The sequence below is a fragment of the Salvelinus sp. IW2-2015 genome, linkage group LG5 (genome assembly GCF_002910315.2).
Source record: "Salvelinus sp. IW2-2015 linkage group LG5, ASM291031v2, whole genome shotgun sequence".
Classification (NCBI taxonomy): domain Eukaryota; kingdom Metazoa; phylum Chordata; class Actinopteri; order Salmoniformes; family Salmonidae; genus Salvelinus; species Salvelinus sp. IW2-2015.
Window position 1 is genome coordinate 34,452,661 of NC_036844.1, and position 20,885 is coordinate 34,473,545.

At 41.8% G+C, this 20,885-nt stretch overlaps 1 protein-coding gene across 1 annotated transcript in view; it reads left to right on the top strand.

Annotated features, from left to right (window-relative positions):
• LOC111964411 (A disintegrin and metalloproteinase with thrombospondin motifs 2-like) overlaps nucleotides 1–20,885 on the top strand; it is a 77,529-nt gene that overhangs the window by 32,312 nt on the left and 24,332 nt on the right. The window contains 2 exon segments of the mRNA XM_070443752.1: nucleotides 5,059–5,175; nucleotides 5,178–5,272. Coding sequence (XP_070299853.1) covers nucleotides 5,059–5,175; nucleotides 5,178–5,272 — 212 coding nt within the window.

Sequence of the window (20,885 nt, forward strand, 5' to 3'; positions counted from 1 at the left end):
GATGGTCACTCTGACAGAGCTCTAGACTTCCTCTGGGGAGATGGGAGTACCTTCCAGAAGGACAACCATCTCTGCAGCACTCCACCAATCAGGCCTTTATGGTAGAGTGGCCAGACGGAAGCCACTCCTCAGTAAAAGGCACATGACTGCCYGCTTGGAGTTTGCCAAAAGACTCTTAAGACCATGAGAAACAACATTCTCTGGTCTGATAAAACCAAGATTGAACTCTTTAGCCTGAATGCCAAGCGTCACATCTGGAGGAAACCTGGCACCATCCCTACGGTGAAGCATGTTGGTGGCAGCATCATGCTGTGGGGATGTTATTCCTGCGGCAGGGACTGGGAGACTAGTCAGGACCGAGGCAAAGATTAATGGAGCAAAGTACAGAGAGATTTTTGATGAAAACCTGCTCCAGAGCGCTCAGGACCTCAGACGGTGGCGAAGGTTCACCTTCCAATAGGACAACGACCCTAAGCACACAGTCAAGACRACGCAGGACTGGCTTCGGAACAGGTCTCTGAATGTCCTTGAGTGGCCCAGCCAGAGCCCCGACTAGAACACGAGAGACCTGAAAATAGCTGTGCAGCAACGCCCCCCATCCAACCTGACAGAGCTTGAGAGGATCTGCAGAGAATAACGGGAGAAACTCCCCAAATACAGGTGTGCCAAGCTTGTAGCGTCATACCCAAGAAGACTCAAAGCTGTAATCACAGCGAAAGGTGCTTCAAGAAAGTACTGAGTAAAGGGTCTGAATCCTTATGTAAATGTGATAATTCTAAAAAACAGTTTTTGCTTTGTCATTATGGGGTATTGTGTGTAGATTGATGAGGGAACAATGTAATCCATTTTAGAATAATGCTGTAACCTAACAAAATGTGGAAAAAGTAAAGGGGTCTGAATACTTTCCCAATCGCACTGTAAATGTGCGTTCTAATCCTCTCACATTTTTCCTTCGCTTATGGACTTCAGTGCACAACACATCAGCTGCATGTGACCAGGTGAAAAAAACTTTCCTAGCCAAACCTTCATATCATGACCGCTAACCGCTACACACAGCCTACCATTGTTATCATGTCATAGCCAACATAGCTACTAGAACTAACGTGTTAGTTAAATCGCTACAATCATGCAGTACAGTGTAGTCAGAAAGTAGATTAGCAGTTATACCAGTGGGCCCCCGTGGCAATACATTTATAAAATCAAAAGCTTACATTGACTTGGAAGAGTTCCAGTGTTGGATAGCCATAGCCAGCTAGCTAACATAGCATCCCTCTCTGTTTGAGTCAGGTGTTTGAGTAGGCTAGTAGCTGCATTCACTAGCTAACTGAAAGTGAAAGTAAAAAGAAGTACAACCAAATATCTTTCTCTTTCGCTTTCTCTCTGTCTTTGTCTCTCTTTCTCTCTCTTGCTTCTCCTTATTGATGTCAATGTACCTAGAGGAGGACAGAAGCTAGCTGTCCTCCGGCTACACTATGGTGCTATGCTACAGAGTGCTGCTGAGGCTACTGTAGACCTTAATAGCAAAACAGTGTGTTTTATTCAATTATTTGGTAACATGAATATATTTAGTATAGTTTTATCTAAAAAGGATAACTTTTTTAAAGCTTCACTATAAAAAAAAAAAAATCTAATTCACAGAGGAGCATGGCCCTCCCCTTCCTTCTCTGATGATCCTCTGATTGGCAGTTGCAGTACAGGAGGTATGAAGTTTTCCACCTTTCTGCGATACAGAATAGCCCATTTTGGACTTAGCAATGTACATTGGGGTCCGAAATTGTTGACACTCTTGATCAAAAATTAGCAATAATGACTGTATAAAATATATAATTCAAATACTGAGCTATATTGTGTAAAAAAAAAGTAGAATTATATTATTTTATACTAATATAATTTTATACTAATACAATTGCTCAGAGAAAGAGACTTTGTTTAACAAGTAATACTTTTTTTCTCTAAAGGGTTAACACCTCTAAAGATTCTATTGAATAAAAGATCAAAGATCATACCCCCAAGACATGCTAACCTCCCCTGTTATTGGTAATGGTGAGAGGTTAGCATGTCTGGGGGTATGATCTTTGACCCTATGTAACTTTCTCACTCATCATTATTCACGATTATCCGTAATCATGGTAGCATCCACATTAATGTAGAAGTGTTTAGAAACATATTCTATTCTTATTTATAATAAAAGTGACTCCAAATTGACTAAATACATTATTTACCATTCAATTCTATTGGGCACAAAATAATCTGAAACAGAACCAAAACGAACCGCAAATGCATCTGAAGTAACAAGGTTGTGGGGTCATAAGTTTGATGAAGTCATTGGATGCTAATATGGGACCAAATATGACCCTTTTGACTACTTTATTTATAAGAATATATAAGGGTGTCCATAACTTTGACCCTTCCTTTTTGATAAAAAAAATATTATTTGTTAAACAAAATCATGTATTAGTGTTAGTATAAAATAATATAATTTCCCAATTTTTTTGAGTATACAATATACCTCAGTATTTTAATTATTTATTTTATACAGTCCTTATTGCTCATCTTTATCAAGGGTGTTAATGTTTTTGTACCCCACTGTACATAGTAAAGACAATAATCATACTATAAAGATGCCCTGCTAGATCCTCTTGTTAAGTATGGCATAGTATTCCCATTATGCAGTTTAGGTCATTTATCACAGCTACAATTAATCTCTACAGTAAGAGTTTGCATAATATTATTAATGTGTTGTTTTTGGTCTGGTTCACAATCAAGGATGCCAATAGTTGTGGCTGAACTGTGTTGTTGGACCGTCTCTATCAATCTGTCTCTCAGTCTCTGGGTGTTTCCACACCCATATCCTCCCACCCTCGTTGAGACATTGAGATATTGCATGTGTAGAGAGAGGTTGAGTGGCATAGCTCCTTGGTTACATACCTGAGTGTGAATTCATCCGAGGCAAAGAGAGCTGTGTTACAGACAGATGTGCAGGGGAGGATGTCAGAATGATTTTCACTTCACCAATGAAGGAATGTGTATTCTTAGGAGCAAACCCAAGATTTTGCTATTGTCTTAAAGGCCCAGTGCAGTCCTCCAAAAAATATATTTTCTTGTGTTGTTATATTTATATTTACACGCTATGAGGTTGGAATAGTACTGTAAAATGGTGAAAATTATGATAATGCCCGTTTAGTGTAAGAGCTGTCTGAAAAGACTGACGGAAATTTCAGCCTGTTTTGGTGGGATGAAGTTTTTGCCTGCCAGTTTTCCACTCTCCACTCAGACCACTCCCAGACCACTCCACTCAGACCACTCCTTGCTCTTTGCACTCCTTGCAAAATTCTTGCTTGAGAAATTGCTAAGAAGCAATTTTTTTATGTGAGTAAAGTCATACCGTATAAAAGAATATCACAACAGCTATGATGGAAACAGGAAGTTTATAAATGCTTACAGATCATTTGTTCGTTCGACCTGATGGGATCTTTTTGTATCGGTAAAATTAAAGCTGCACTATGCAGAAATCGCTCTGCTGTTTCCTGGTTGCAAAAATTCTAATAGTTCAGTATAACAAAACAAACAAGTATAGTGTGTCGAGAATCATTGTACCATCTAAACCACTTTAAAATATATTTTCCATAACCATTAATATAGTGTTTGAAGCTGGTGTACACAACCAAAAGTAAAACACGCAAAAGCTAAACTTAAGAACAGGAAGCATAGAAATAATGCACATAGAACATATCTACCGCTTCTTAGACTTGCTTTCAGTGACAGATCTATAACTCACATTTCTATGTGAYTTTGGTCAGGTTACCCAAAAAGTTACATATTGCAGCTTTAATTATGCAAGAAATGTCTTTAAATATGGAGTCACATGATGATATGGTGTGTGGTCCTCCCACTAAGACTGGAAACCATGCAATTTATTAGGCTACAGTTGAAATAAGGTATGATGAACTTCACAGAGTGGTGAAAGTGCACGGTGATGAGCTTGATGTGCCTTTCCAAATTAATATTGAGGGTCTTATTCTTGTGACATGATGATCAATGCTGGACTTATCCATACAAATCTCATCATGTAGACTAACCTACCCGCACTGTATCTGCAAACTGTTGTGTTCGGTAGAGTTTGGTAGAGTTRGAAATGCGATGGAAACACATTGAACCTTAGATCGGTACATGAAAATGTTCACTAGGTCATCATGCACTGATGTTCATCCCAACAAACCAGTTTCCTGGAAACAAACATTTTCTTGATGCGTATTTTAGAATATTTGCATGGAAATCTGTCGCCAATTGGATGGAAACCTAGCTAGTAAGGTACGTAATTGTTACCCAGAAAGGATTTGGTATTGAGATAAAAACGGCTGCATTGGGCCTTTAACTAATCTGTCTCTTTCAAACCCGGCTGGAGAGAAAAGCTATGTTCAGCCAAGGTTCATACAGCGTCAGAATAATGTACTCTGACTGTGTGTGTGTGTGTGTGTGTGTGTGTGTGTGTGTGTGCTGTGTGTGTGTGTGTGTGTGTGTGTGTGTGTGTGTGACGTGGTGTGTGTGTGTGTGTGTGTGTGTGTGTGTGTGTGTGTGTGTGTGTGTGTGTGTGTGTGTGTGTGTGTGTGTGTGTGTGTGTGTGTGTGTGTGTGTGTGTGTGTGTGTGTGTAAAAAAATGTTGGGAGGATTATACTTTTTAACAAGCTGTCAGATCAACCAGTTTTACCACAAGACTTCCAAACAGCATAGAAAAGGTTATGCGCCGTGAATTAGACACATTCATTTGTCTGTATGTTCCCAGAATGGCTATTGACTAATATATACAATTAGCACTCCAAATTATACATACAAACCTAAAGTGATTTTATACCATTCACACGCTGGATTACTTACAAGGATACAGCACCAAAACCATTTTTGGAAAATAACCTATTTGAGTCAATACTTCGTTTTAATATTTTTTACTGGCTAATATCATCCAGGTTAAATAACATTCCGGTACAGTGCCATTAGATACCGTGACTCCTCTCTAAGGCCTTTTTCCCCATATATCTATCTGTATGTTATGTTGTTCAGGGTCAGTTCTGGGTGGTCTGATGGACCTGCAGGCACTGTCCAGAGGAGTGCAGCAGCAGCATCACAAACTGAACCGGACCAGGAGGGCCCGACGCCAGGCCCACGAGGAACCTGAGCTGGCAACATGGAGGTTCTACTGGGGGTGGACTACTCCGTGGTCCACTTCCATGGCAGAGAGAACATCCAGAAGTACCTCCTCACCCTCATGAATATAGTAAGTAACATATACTGTATTACACTACACTACACTACATAACAATACACTACATGACACTACACTACATAACACTACACTACATAACACGACACTACATAACACTACACTACATAACACTACACTACATAACACTACACTACATAACAATACACACATAACACTACACTACATAACACTACACTACATAAAACTGCACTACACTGCATAATACTACACACATAACACACACTACATAACACTACACTACATAACAATACACTACATAACACTACACTACATAAACACTACACTACAAACACTACACTACAAACAATACACTACATAACACTACACTACATAACACTACACAACACTACACACACATACACTACATAACACTACACTACATAACACTACACTACATACACTACACTACATACACTACACTACATACACTACACTACATAACACTACCACTACATAACACTACACTACATAACAATACACTACATACATAACACTACACTACATAACAATACACTACATAACACTACACTACATAACACTACACTACATAACAAACTGCACTCACATTTACACTACATAACACTACACTACATAACACTACACTACATAACACTACACTACATAACAATACACTACACTACATAACACTACACTACATAACAAATACACTACATAACACTACACTACATAACACTACACTACATAAAACTGCACTGCACAACATAATACTACACTACATAAAACTGCACTACACTGCATAATACTACACTACATACAACTACACTACACTACATAACACTACACTACATAAAACTGCACTGCACAACATAACACTACACTACATAACACTACACTACATAAAACTATACTACACTACAAACAGTAGTGTAGTGTAGTACACAAACCTATACTACACTACACTACATAACAGATACTACACTACTAACACTACATACCACTATACTACACTACAATACATAACATGACACTGCACTACATAACACTACACTACATAACACTACACTACATTCCAGTATACTACCACTATACTACAGTACATTATATACCACTACACTAGATAACACTAAATTATATTACATACCACTAAACTTCATAACATTACACTACATAACATTACACTACACTTAATAACACAATGCTACACTACAGAACATTACACTATGTAACACTACACTACATAACACTCTACTTCACTATACTACACTACATACTACATACATAACAGTTTACTACTCTACACTATACTACAGCACATTACAAAACACTACACTACATAACACTAAACTACATTACATACCACTACACTTCATAACATTACACTACATAACATTACACTACAATTAATAACACTATGCTACAGAACACTACAATACATGACACTATACTATACAACACGACACTACATAACACTACATGGCACAAAACTACACTACATAACACTACAATACACTACACAACATGACACTACACTACATACCACTAAACTACACTACACTACATAACACACCACTATACTATACTACACTACACTATATAACACACCACTACACTACATAACACTATACTATACTACAATGCACTACATAACACTACACTAAATAACACTAAACTATACTATATAACACTACACTACATAACACTACACTACAATAAACTACAATACACTACACAACATGACACTACCTACATACCACTACACTACACTACACAACACTACAACACTAAACACCACTGCATACCACTACACTTATTACATAACAAGACACTACTAACTACACCATAACATATACCTACTCCAACTCACACACCTAAACAACTACATAGTACTAACAATAATCACATACTATCTCACGCTACACTAACATTATGCTGACACTACAGACACAATAACAATCAAGTCTTATCAATTCAGGTTTTATTTTATTATAGCCCTTCGTACATCAAGCTATGATATCTCGAAGAATGGCTGTACGGATACACAGCCTAAAACAACACTACACTAAATAACACTATACTACACTACATAACACTACACTAAATGACACTAAACTACACTACAAACCACTACACTACATAACACTAAACTACATAACACTACAGTACATAACACTATACTGCACCACACCTTAATACATAACACTATGCTACACTACACTACATAACACTACAATATACTACACTACATAACACTACACTGCACTACATAACACTATACTACACTACATAACACTACACTACACAGCACTACATAACATTATACTATACTACACTACATAATATTACATACCACTACACTAAGTAACACTAAACTACACCACATAAAACTAAACTACACTACATAGCACTACACCACATAGCACTAAACTACACTGCATAAAACTACACTACATAAATAAACTACATAACACTACACTACATAACACTAAACTACACTACATACCACAACACTACACTACATAACACTAAATTACACTACATAACACTACACTGCATAACACTACACTACATACCACAAAACTACACTACATAACACTACACTACATAACACTAAACTACACTATATAACACTAAACTGCACTACACAACATGACACTACACTACATAACACTACACAATACTACACTACATAACGCTACACTACACTATATAACACAACATTACAACACAACACTACATAACACTATACTATACCATAGTACACTACACTACATAACACTACACTAAGTAACACTAAACTGCACTACATAACACTACACTCCATACCACTAAACTGCACTACATAACACGACACTACACTACATAACACTACACAACACGACACTACATAACACCGCACTACACTATACTACACTATATAGCACTATACTATACTACACCATATAACACTACACTACGCAACACTACACTGCATACCACTATACTATGCTATACTACACTAGACTACATAACGCTACGCTACACCACACAACACTACACTACACTTCATAACACTATACTATACTACACTACATAACACTAAACTACACTACATAACACTACAATCGATGTCACTAAATTACACTACAGAACAATATAGTATACTACATAACACTACACTACGTAACACTAAACTACACTACATAACACTACACTACATACCACTAAATTACACTACATACCACTACACTACGCAGCACTAGACTACTAACACTAAACTACACTACATAACACTCCATAACACTACGCTACACAACACTATACTACATAACAGTAAACTACACTACATAACACTACACTCCATAACACTACACTACATAACGCTACACTACACAACACTACACTACATAGCACTATACTACACTACACTCCATAACACTAAACTACACTACATAACAATACACTACACTACACTACACTACATAACACTATACTATACTACATAACACTACACTACATAACACTACACTGCACTACATAACACTACACGACATAACACTAAACTACACTACATAACACTTTACTACATAACGCTACATTACACTTCACCCTGTTCACACATTCAGCCATTTCCACCTTTCTACCACAAAATCATTCTCTAACCTGTGTTATGTGCTTCCCTTGCACTGTTTCATGTGTTTTTTCCTTTTTAATATTTGTCAGTTCCACCACCCATTTCTCCTCAGATGAATGTTCAGTAGATTCTGTGTGAGACCTTGTAGCATTATTCATTTGATTATAATGATTTTCTGGCACTCTGGCCTCTCTGGCTTCAATCAGCCAGTTACCTAGCTAGTGAATACAAGCTAACAGATTCAGCCAGTGAATACAAGCTAACAGAATCAGCCAGCTACCTGGCCAGTGAATACGAGCGAACAGAATCAGCCAGCTACCTAGTTAGTGAATACAAGCTAACAGAATCAGCCAGCTACCTAGTTAGTGAATACAAGCTAACAGAAATCAGCCAGCTACCTAGTTAGTGAATACAGCTAACAGAATCAGCCAGCTACCTAGTTAGTTGGAATCCGAGCTATACAGAATCAGCCAGCTACCTTAGTTAGTGAATACGAGCTAACACGAATCAGCCAGCCTACCAGTTAGTGAATACCGAAGCTACACACGAATCAGCCAGACTACACTGCAGTGAATACGAGCTAAACAGAATCAGCCAGCTACCTGTTAAGTGAAACTAGAGCTAACAGAATCAGCCAGCTACCTGTTGAGTGTGAATACAGACATGCAGCTAAAAGAATCAGCTCAGTAACCTAGTTATGTGGTAATACGAGCTAACAGAATCAGCCAGCTACCTAAGTTAGTGTACGAGCTAACAGAATCAGCCAGGCTTAACCTAGTTTAGGAATACGAGCTAACAGAATCAGCCAGCTACCTAGTTAGTGAATACGAGCTAACAGAATCAGCCAGCTACCTGGCCAGTGAATACGAACTAACAGATTCCAGCCCATGTCCTCTGGTGGTTCAGGACAAGGGCCAGTGCTAATGTGGACCCTGCTGCCTGGGTTATTAACATAGGGTTTGGAATGGGGTGGGGGCACAGGCAGGGGGCAGATCCAGGAAGAGATATAGAGAGAGGAGGGCAGGAATGAAACGGGGGACGGGAGATTCGTATAAGAGAGAGGGCTAAAGAGTTTGTGTGAGAGGAACATGGAGAGATGGGTGCGATGGGTGTCTTGTAAATATTGATCATATGATTATTTGATTCAGCCAAGGCAGGAAACGGCTTCATCTGTAACAGCTGTATCTGTAACAGCAAGCCTTTACTATTTCACTTGATTCAGTAGAGTACTATTAATTCTGCATGAATTGGAAAGCTTCATGGCASCTCATTTTCTAGAAATATCAGCTGTGAAATATTTGATGAAAAACAAGATCAATTGCACAACCCAGAAACACACTGTAGGACAGTTTTGTTATTCCTCATTGAGAGGAGTCATTTAGCTGTAACATGAAGCAGAGGAATAGGTTGAATCCAACAAAATCAATTCTCACTTAAACCGGTGCACCCAGAAATCGTGTTGCTCTGCCTGACTGGGTGGCCATTCAGTGGCCCCCACTCAGGTCAACAGAAATATTATAAGACAGAGAGACAGAGTTATTATAGATGCCTATTGTTAGTGTTATAGATCATTATAAAGGGTGTTATGAAGCATTATATGCATGTTCTTCATAGAAGTGTTACTTAAAGCATTAGCCAACTTCAATTCATTCTGAATGCTGCAGCACTTGTGCTAGCTAAGACCAGAAAGAGAGCACCCATTCCACCCGTTTTAAAGTCCCTGCATTGGTTGCCTGTTAGTTTCTATAGTTGTAAAATTGCTTTAATAATTTTTTTAAAGCATTAAATCAAATCAAATGTATTTATGAAGCCCTTCTTACATCAGCTGATGTCACACAGTGCTGTACTAAAAACCCAGCCTAAAACTCCAAACAGCAAGCAGTGCAGGTGTAGAAGCATGGTGGCTAGGAAAAACTCCATAGAAAGGCCAGAACCAGGGCCTCCCGGGTGGCGCAGTGGTCTAGGGCACTGCATCGCAGTCTCTGTGCCACCAGAGACTCTGGGTTCGAGCCCAGGCTCTGTCGCAGCCGGCCGCGACCGGGAGGTCCATGGGGCGACACACAATTGTCCGGGTTAGGGAGGGTTTGGCCGGTAAAGGATATCCTTGTCTCATCGCGCACTAGCGACTCCTGTGGCGGGCCGGGCGCAGTGCACTCTGACCAGGCCGCTAGGTGTACGGTGTTTCCTCCGACACATTGGTGCGGCTGTCTTCCGGGTTGGATGCGCGCTGTGTTAAGAAGCAGTGCAACTTGGTTGGGTTGTGTTTCAGAGGACGCATGGCTCTCGACCTTCGTCTCTCCCGAGCCCGTACAGGAGTTGTAGCGATGAGACAAGACAGTAACTACTAACAATTGGATACCACGAAATTGGGGAGAAAAAGGGGGTAAAAAAAAAGGCCAGAACCTAGGAAGAAACCTAGAGAGGAGCCAGGCTATGAGGGGTGGCCAATCCTCTTCTGGCTGTGCCGGGTGGAGATTATAACAGAACATGGCCAAGATGTTCAAATGTTCATAGATGACCAGCAGAGTCAAATAACAATAATCACAGTGGTTGTCGAGGGTGCAACAGGTCAGCACCTCAGGAGTAAATGTCAGTTGGCTTTTATTAGCAGATTATTCTAAGTATCTCTACCGCTCCTGCTGTCTAGAGAGTTGAAAACAGCAGGTCTGGGACAAGGTAGCACGTCCGGTGAACAGGTCAGGGTTCCATAGCCGCAGACAGAACAGTTGAAACTGGAGCAGCAGCACGGCCAGGTCTACTGGGGACAGCAAGGAGTCATCAGGGCAGGTAGTCCTGAGGCATGGTCCTAGGGCTCAGGTCCTCCGAGAGAGAGGAAGATAGAGAGAAAAAGAGAGAGAGAGAATTAGAGAGACACCGGATAGAGAGACACAGGACACCGGATAAGACAGGAGAAATACTCCAGATATAACAGACTGGCCCTAGCCCCCCGACACATAAACTACTGCAGCATAAATACTGGAGGCTGAGACAGGAGGGGTCGAGAGACACTGTGGCCCCATCCGACGATACCCCCGGACAAGGCCAAACAGGCACGATATAACTCCGCCCACTTTGCCAAAGCACAGCCCCCACACCACTAGAGGGATATCTTCAACCACCAACTTACCATCCGGAGACAAGGCCAAGTATAGCCCACAAAGATCTCCGCCACGGCACAACCTCAGGGCGGGCGCCAACCCGGACAGGAAAATCACGGCAGTGACTCAACCCACTCAAGTGACCCACCTGCGTCAATGTTCAAGGCATTAAATGGCCTTGAACCGGAATACATGTCTCATATGCTTTTAACTTACGTGTCTGGTCGGTACCTCTGATCTTCTGCCGCTGGTCTTTTACTCGTTCCGAAGGTCAGAACCAAACCTTTTGGTGAGTTTGCTTTCAGTCACTATGGTCCTGGCCTTTGGAACAGTCTGCCAGAAGATCTTAGGGCCTCAGAAACTGTTGAGATTTTAAAGATCTTAAAGAGATTCTCTGGTACTTTTGTATACTTTTTAGCCAGTAGTTCTGAAAGTAGCACTCAGGAGCCAAAAGTCGTCCCTGAAAAATGCTTACTACGTCACATATGTGCAGATATGTTCACCACGTCCTTGCTCTCTCTCTCTCTCTCTCTCTCTCTCTCTCTCTCTCTCTCTCTCTCGCTCTCGCTCTCTCTCTCTCTCTCTCTCGCTCTCTCTCTCTCTCTCTCTCTCTCTCTCTCTCTCACTCTCTCGCTCTCTCTCTCTCTCTCTGCGTCCACTGAGCCATTGGGCCTGCCCTGCAACCTCATTTGATAACGCTGGGCAGGCCGCTTGCTAGCTGTCACTCAAATGCTTGAGTCTGAAGCTCATTGACTAGGGGGGGAAAATGTAGGGAAAATGGCACGGCACAGCTTCAAGAAAACCATCTCTTTCAAACTAGAGATTTCTTTGCTAATTGAGGTAAGACAGTAATCCTATTCATAGTCTATGCATGTAATAACTACACATTGACACATCCAGCACAAAGCGAGAGGTTTAAAAAATACTTTCTCAGTCACCAAAGTAGTCAGAGAGTCTTTACTTTACCATGCTTTTACTTAAGTTGCTTTTAGTCATACTATCTATATGATTTATTTTATCCCATTCTATTTATCTTATTTATTTTAATGCATTAGTCTCATGTCCATTGTTATTTTATTATTGTTTGAACATTTTATTTGTCTCATTTTAGAGAAAAAAAAKGTATTTTTATCTTTCTTAACTTTTATTATTTTATTTGTTAGGAAATGCATCCTCTGTGAGGGAATTTGCTATATAAATTAAGTTTGATTTGCAGGCATTCAGACAGACAGACAAGCTCAGGGCTCAGGTGCAGCTGGCCCCGCCCATCAGGAGTGAGTTGCCCAGCCCCAGGATCCCAGGGGGTTTCTACCAAGGACATCTTCTGAAGGTTGCTTAGCAACTCTTATGTAGAAGAAGAGGAGAGAGAGCTAGAGAGCATGAGGAGACAGGCAGTGTTCTCCTGACTGGTGACTGGTCCTTAACGGCTCTGATAGACTCGCTTTGGAGTATTGTGCATTGCTGCCAATTCAACTGCATTCAATTGCATAATACATAAAGGAATCAGGTAACTGAACTCCAACGCAAATTCTATAATATTGTCATTTTAGTCTTTGTCAAGAAACCCTGTAATGGCCTATTGTAAAATGATAAGATGGCTAGTACGTGTAACTGATTACATCTGATATAATAATACAGCTAAAGATTTTCCATCAGAGTTGGTTTTTGCATTATCCTATTTTTTCTCTACTCCCTCCCTCGAGCCTCTCTCCTCTTCTCGAATCTCTCTTGCACTCTCTCTTTCTGTCTCTCTCTGCTCTCCTCTCTCCCTCTCGTCTCTCTCTTCTGTCTCTCTCTCTCTCTCTCTCTCTCTCTCTCTGCTCTCTCTCTCGATTTCTTCTCTGCACTCTCTCTTCTGTCTCTCTCTTTCTGTCTCTTTCTCTCTCTTTCTCTCTCTCTCCGATCTCTTTTGCACTCTCTCTTTCTGTCTCTTTCTCTCTCTCTCTCTCTCTCTCTCTGTCTCTGTCTCTTCTCTCTCTCTCTCTCTCTGTCTACCATCCACCTCTGTCTCCACCTGTCAAACTCCAAGCTGTTTAATGGAACTCAAATTTATTTTTAAAAAGATATACATTTTTGTCAAGTCTGTCTGTCTGTCAGTCAGTCTGTCAATCTGTCAGTCAGGTCAGTCAGGTGTCGTCTGTCAGTCAGTGTGGTCTGTCTGTCAGACTGTCAGTCAGTGTCATGTCAGTCAATGTCAGTCTGTCATGTGTTAGATCTGTCAGTCTGTCAGTGTGTTAGTTAGTCAGTCAGTCAGTAGGTCTGTCAGTCAGTGTGCATGTCTTTCTGCTCTATCTGCTCCCTGTTCTCCCTGTTCTCCCTGTTCCCCTTGCCTCTCCCTCATTAAAGCAGTCTATCTGCCGGGACTGTCCTCCCTCTATACCTCTACCCCTACCATCTCTCTCTCTCACACACCCACACCACACACCCACACATACACACACACACACACACACACACCACACACACACACCACAACACACACACACACACACACACACACACAGAGACAGATAACCCTCACTCTCCCTGCACTGTGTTTTGGGCCTCCTCTCCTGGGGCCCTGGCCAGGACAGGTACGATGAGTAAATGAGTAATGAGACTGGGGTCAGACTAAGGTGTGACAGACTAGCAGACAGAGAGAGACAAACAGGCAGACAGACAGGCAGGCAGAAAGTGAGACAGACAGGGACAGATGGAGTCAGATACGGCCAGACAGGGTCAGAGGATCACTGGGATGCCATGTAAAGCTCCGGCCTCTCGTCTCTCACTGATCTCTGACAGTTGGGACTGGAACTGTGACAGAAGACATAACATACACTGAGTATCCATAACAGACTGACCAGGTGAATCCAGGTGAAAGCTATGATCCCTTATTGATGTCACTTGTTAAATCTACTTCAATCAGTGTAGATAAAGGGGAGGAGACAGGTTAAAGAAGGATCTTTAAGCCTTGAGACAATTGAGACATGGATTTTGTATGTGTGCCATTTAGAGGGGGGAATGGGCAAGACAAAATATTTAATTGCGTTTGAGCGGTGTAGGGGCCAAGAACTGAAACGCTGCTTGGTGTTTCACGCTCAACAGTTTCCTGTGTCTATCAAGAATGGTCCACCACCCAAAGGACATCCAGCCAACTTGACACAACTGTGGGCCAGCATCCATGTGGAAAGCTTTCGACACCTTGTAGAGTCCATGCCCGATGATATGAGGCTGTTCTGAGGGGGAAAAGGGGGTGCAATTAGGGCTGTTGTGGTGACCGTATTACCGCCACACTGGTCGAGTCATGAAGGCAGTCAAATTTCACGTGACCGTTTAGTCACCGTAATTAGGCTTCTCCAAGCTCTGACACTGCTGATGGTCATTAGCAGTCTACCAAACTTGCTAACTGCCTGGTACTTAGCACTGTATTGTCCCTCTAATCACTCTGACATCAAAGCAAATGTAATCGAAAATCTAATCAAACACTTCATGAAAGCCCATAAGCTCATGTTGCTCAACATTTCTATAGGCTATGCAATTACGGGAGAAAACAGAGTGATGGCCTCTACTAAAAATAAGAGGATCCCATCAGCTTTCTATAGGCTAGGTCTACTATATTTATTTCTCAACTTTCCTAATATTAAGCACATTTATTGTCTTTACAACAGGAGTATAGCCTACCTGGCTGGCATGAAACTGAACCACGCGGAAAGCGTCCTCCATTCGCTATTTAAGTGYATAGATGACATGTATTTTTTCCCACTGCCCCTGTTTCGAGACAGGTGCATGATAATGGTCCATTCTAAATCAAAATAATGTCATACATACAGTATATTATTTAATATATAAAAAGACAAGATTAAATCAATAATAGCCTGACGGGTGACAATATTAGCCTATACCTTGTAAATTCTGAATGATCACTTGTGAATGACGCACAACATAAGAAATATTGCCCTTTTTTGCGACTTTTTCTAATCGTAGTCGCACACCTCATGTAGCCTAGCCCATAAGCCTATATGTTTTGATAAGGCTTGGATCACAACTGAAGTSGCCAAATAACTTCTTAAAATGAAGCACATTAATCTGCTTTACAAGGGGGTGTGGAGCCTAAGTGGAATATATAAGCAGTGCGTGAGTTTCAAGTTTGGGGAAGATCATTGTCACCATAAAAATGCACCTTTATAATAAAAGCATTACATTTATAATTGTATTTGCGGTGACTTTTGATAATGTTTTTTCCCCCGCTGTTGGAACATTTGCTCTTAAAGCCTTCTGCCGTGTGCGCATTGCGGCACTTATAATGTGAAGAAATAGCCTAATAATTTATCAACATTTTAAGCTAAACGTTCGGCTCTGTCGCATCAGCCACATTGTGTGGTTGTATTACAGTTTCTCAATCGCTTTTCCCAAACATTTTTGGAACACAGCTCCTACCTGGATATCCTGGTACCACAGCTCCTACCTGGACATCCTGGTACCACAGCTCCTACCTGGACATCCTGGTACCACAGCTCCTACCTGGACATCCTGGTACCTTTCCCCCGCTGTTGGAACATTTGCTCTTAAAGCCTTCTGCCGTGTGCGCATTGCGGCACTTATAATGTGAAGAAATAGCCTAATAATTTTCAACATTTTAAGCTAACGTTCGGCTCTGTCGCATCAGCCACATTGTGTGGTTGTATTACAGTTCTCAATCGCTTTTCCCAAACATTTTTGGAACACAGCTCCTACCTGGATATCCTGGTACCACAGCTCCTTCCTGAGACATCCCTGGTAACCACCAGCTCCTACCTGGCAATCCTGGTACCACAGCTCCTACCTGTGACATCCTGGTCACATCTACTGGATACCACAGCCCTACCTGGACATCTGGTACCACAGTCCTACCTGGAGATACGTACCACAGCTCCTACCTGGACATCCTGGTACCACAGCTCTACCTGGACATACCTGACATCTGGTACCACAGCTCCTACCTGACATACTGGCACTACAGCTCCTACTGGACATCCTGGTACCACAGCGTCCTACTGACATCTCTGGTACCACAGCTCCTACCTGGACATCTCTTTGGTACCACAGTCTCCTACCTGGAGATACGGTGAACATCTCCTACATCTGGACCCTCCATGTACCACACTCCTACTGCTGACATCCTGTACCACTGCTTCCTACCTGAATACTTGCACTACAGCTCCTACCTGGACATCTGGTACCACAGCTCCTACCTGGACATCCTGGTACCACAGCTCTACCTGATCTCCTGGTACCACAGCTCCTACCTGGACATACTACCACAGCTCCTACCTGGACATCCTTGTGTCACAGCTCCTACCTGACATCCTGGTACCACAGCTCCTACCTGGACATCCTGGTACCACAGCACCTACCTGGACATCCTGCACCACAGCTCCTTCAATCTGTAACTATTCCTCTCAAGTGGAACCTTGTAGAGTTGTTTCATAGTCATTTGATTTTCTTTCAAAAACTCTGTCTATAGTGGAAATGTGACAGAATTGATATTTGCGAAGATATTGTTGTCATTTATGATTGCACTTTGGATCTCTTTTAGCCTGATGGAATTGTTGCTATGACCATGTTGCAATGTCTTGTTCGCTGATGGCTGAATATTCTGCTTCTCTGCCACCAGCATGAGGTCGTATGTATCAGTCCTATATATAACATGTAGAGCTGCTCTGTCACCAGCATGAGGTCGTTGTGCGAGTCCTATATATGACATGTAGAGCTGCTCTGTCACCAGCATGAGCGTTGTGCATCCTATATATTGACATGTAGAGCTCTCTGTCACCAGCATGAGGTCGTTGTGCAGTCCATATATATGACATAGACTGCTCTGTCACCAGCATGAGGTCTCTGTTGCAGTCCTATATATGACATGTAGAGCTGCTCTGTCACCAGCATGAGGTCGTTGTGCTATGTCCTATATATGACATGTAGAGCTGCTCTGCACCAGCATGAGGTCGTTGTAGCGCCAATATATATGACATGTAGAGCTGCTCTGTACCCAGCATGAGGTCGTTGTACAGTCCTATATATGACATGTAGAGCTGCTCTGTCACAGCATGAGGTCGTTGTACAGTCCTATATATATGACATGTAGAGCTGCTCTGTCACCAGACATGAGGTCGTTGTACAGTCCTATATAACATGTAGAGCTGCTCTGTCACCAGCATGATAGGTCGTTGTACAGTCCTATATATGACATGTAGACTGCCAGCCTTCACCAGCATGAAGGTCGTTTTACATCCTATATATGACATGTAGAGCTGCTCTGTCACCAGCATGAGGTCGTTGTACAGTCCCTATATATGAGCATGTAGAGTTAAGCTACTGGTTCCCAGCATTGAGGTACGTTGTGACAGTCTAATATATTCGACAATGTAAGAGCTCTCTTATCACCCATCGCATGAAGGTCGTTGTGTAAGGTTCCTATATATATGCATGTAGAGCATGCTTCTGGTCACACCAGCATGGGTCGTTGTGACAGTCCCTATATATGAAATGTAACTGCTGCATCTGTCCCCAGCAATGAGGTCGTTGTGACTAGATCCGTATATAGTGACATGTAGAATTTCACACATGTACAGATAGTTCCTTATGATTCAAAATGGCTGTATTTATGTATTACTGTAAAATTTGCTGTACTGCTGGTATCTACTCGATATTTCTGTATTACCTGGTATTACCGTCTAATGCTGTATTACTGCTCATTTACTGATACTTTGCTGTTATTTACTGTATTCTGACTTCATCATGGTATGTTGCTTGCTATTTAACTGCTATTAACTTATATAGCATGTATTCTTGTATTCCTGTTTATTGCTGTTATCTACTTGTATGTGCTGTCATTGCTGATACTGTTTATTGCTGTATTAGCTGGTATTGCCCTGTTATTTGCACTTTTTATTTCACTGTTATCATGCCTTTAGTGCTGTTATTACCCTGTATTACTGCCATGGCCTTGTTATTGCTCTGTTGCTTAATGGCCTTTTTTTTTTATTAACTTCTGTTTCCAAATTACTGTATATTCACTCATACATATCTTTAACGAAGAAGCATTTGTGATTTTATCAACTCTTTAAGTGTATTTACCTGTTTCAACCAAATGAAGTTCCTGTAGTGTTTTGTTGAATATTGGAAACGGAGCTTGAATGCTTGTTTAATAAAATAAAGAATTACCGAACAAACGGTTACATATTTAAACCGTTTTCTCACCTACGGGTGATATGTTTCTTGACATTAACAATTGATTTACTACTGTGGAGCCTGTTTACATCAGGCCTGATAGTCTCGACCAGCCTGCTTCCATTTGCTTAAGACCGTAGGTTTCTACGACTGACATTGGACATGTTTACAGAATGGCTTTACTCTACCACCCAGCTCTGCTTCCATTGTAATGGACCGTGCGCTTTACGACACTTGGACATGTTTACATTTAGGCTGTGTAGTCTCCGAACCACCTCTTTCCATTGTGAAGACGTGTTTTAGATCCACTGTACACTGTGTTTTACACCAGGCTCTAGTCTTCCGACCAGCCCTCTTCCATATTTAAAGACCGTGTTTATGACATCGTGGGACATGTTACACTCAGGTGTTAGTCTCCGCCACCTACTTCCATTTGTAAGGAACCACTGGTTTATGACACTGTGGACTCATAGTTACATCAGGCTGTAGTCCAGACAAGCCTTCTTTCCATTGAAGACCGTGGTTTATGACCACTGTGACATGTTTTACATTAGCTAGTCTCTGACTCGCCTCTTCCATTGTAAGACCATGTATTGACACTGTGGAGCATGTATTACAATAGGCTGTATCTCTGGACCAAGCTCTTCCATTGATAGAACCGTGGTCTATATGACATGTCGCCACAAATTGTGGCTCTATTTCATCAGGGACTATTATCTCTTTGCTTCTAGTCTCTTATGTATGTTCGTTCCCCTAGAACACCACCACAATCAACCATAGCACACCACCACCACGATCACACCAACCACACCCATCCACCAGCACCTCACCACCACCACCATACACCTACAAACCACCGACACCACACACCATCACCACTAGCACACCAACCCAACAGCTTACCTACTACCATCCACCACCCACTAACCAATCACTCACCACCACCTCCACCACTACCACCACTCACCACCACCAAACCACACGACCACCGACCACCACTACCCTGATCACTCACCACTACCTCCACCACCACCACCACTTACCATCACCACCACCATCCACCATACACCATCCAACCACCCACCACCACCCAACACCCATCACCACCACCACCACCAGCCATCCACCAACCCACCCACCCACTCACTAATCCTACATCACCACCACTACTCATCCTATCACCCACCCACCACCATCCCACAACACACACCCCAACCACTACCATCACCACCAATCACCACCTCACCACCACCCACTACCCATCAACCACCACACCAATCACCACCACCTCACCACTCTACATCACCACAACTACCATCACCATCCAACCAACCATCACCACCACCATAACCTCACACCACCAGAACCACCCACCACCTACCATTCACCCCCCACCACCATCATCACCGACCACCACCACCACCCACCACCACCACGTGCATATCTACACATCTTGCTTATCTCTCTCCTACGATGGATGTAGCTTGCTCTTCAGGCTTGTGATGTACCCATTGTTCAATTAATGTAGTGTTTGTCTGTGCAAGCTCCATTAATATGCTTCCAAGAACTTGATTCCGGTACAAGATTGTATTCCTATTTCGTATTTACATATGTCCTGGCATGGTTAAATTGGCCACTATCTATTACAGTACTGTCACCGCAGTTTTATCCATAGTATTGTCGTTGATTTGTGTTCTATGTATTGTTTGTCAGGTGTATTCTGAGTGGCATTTCTAGTTGTTATGCT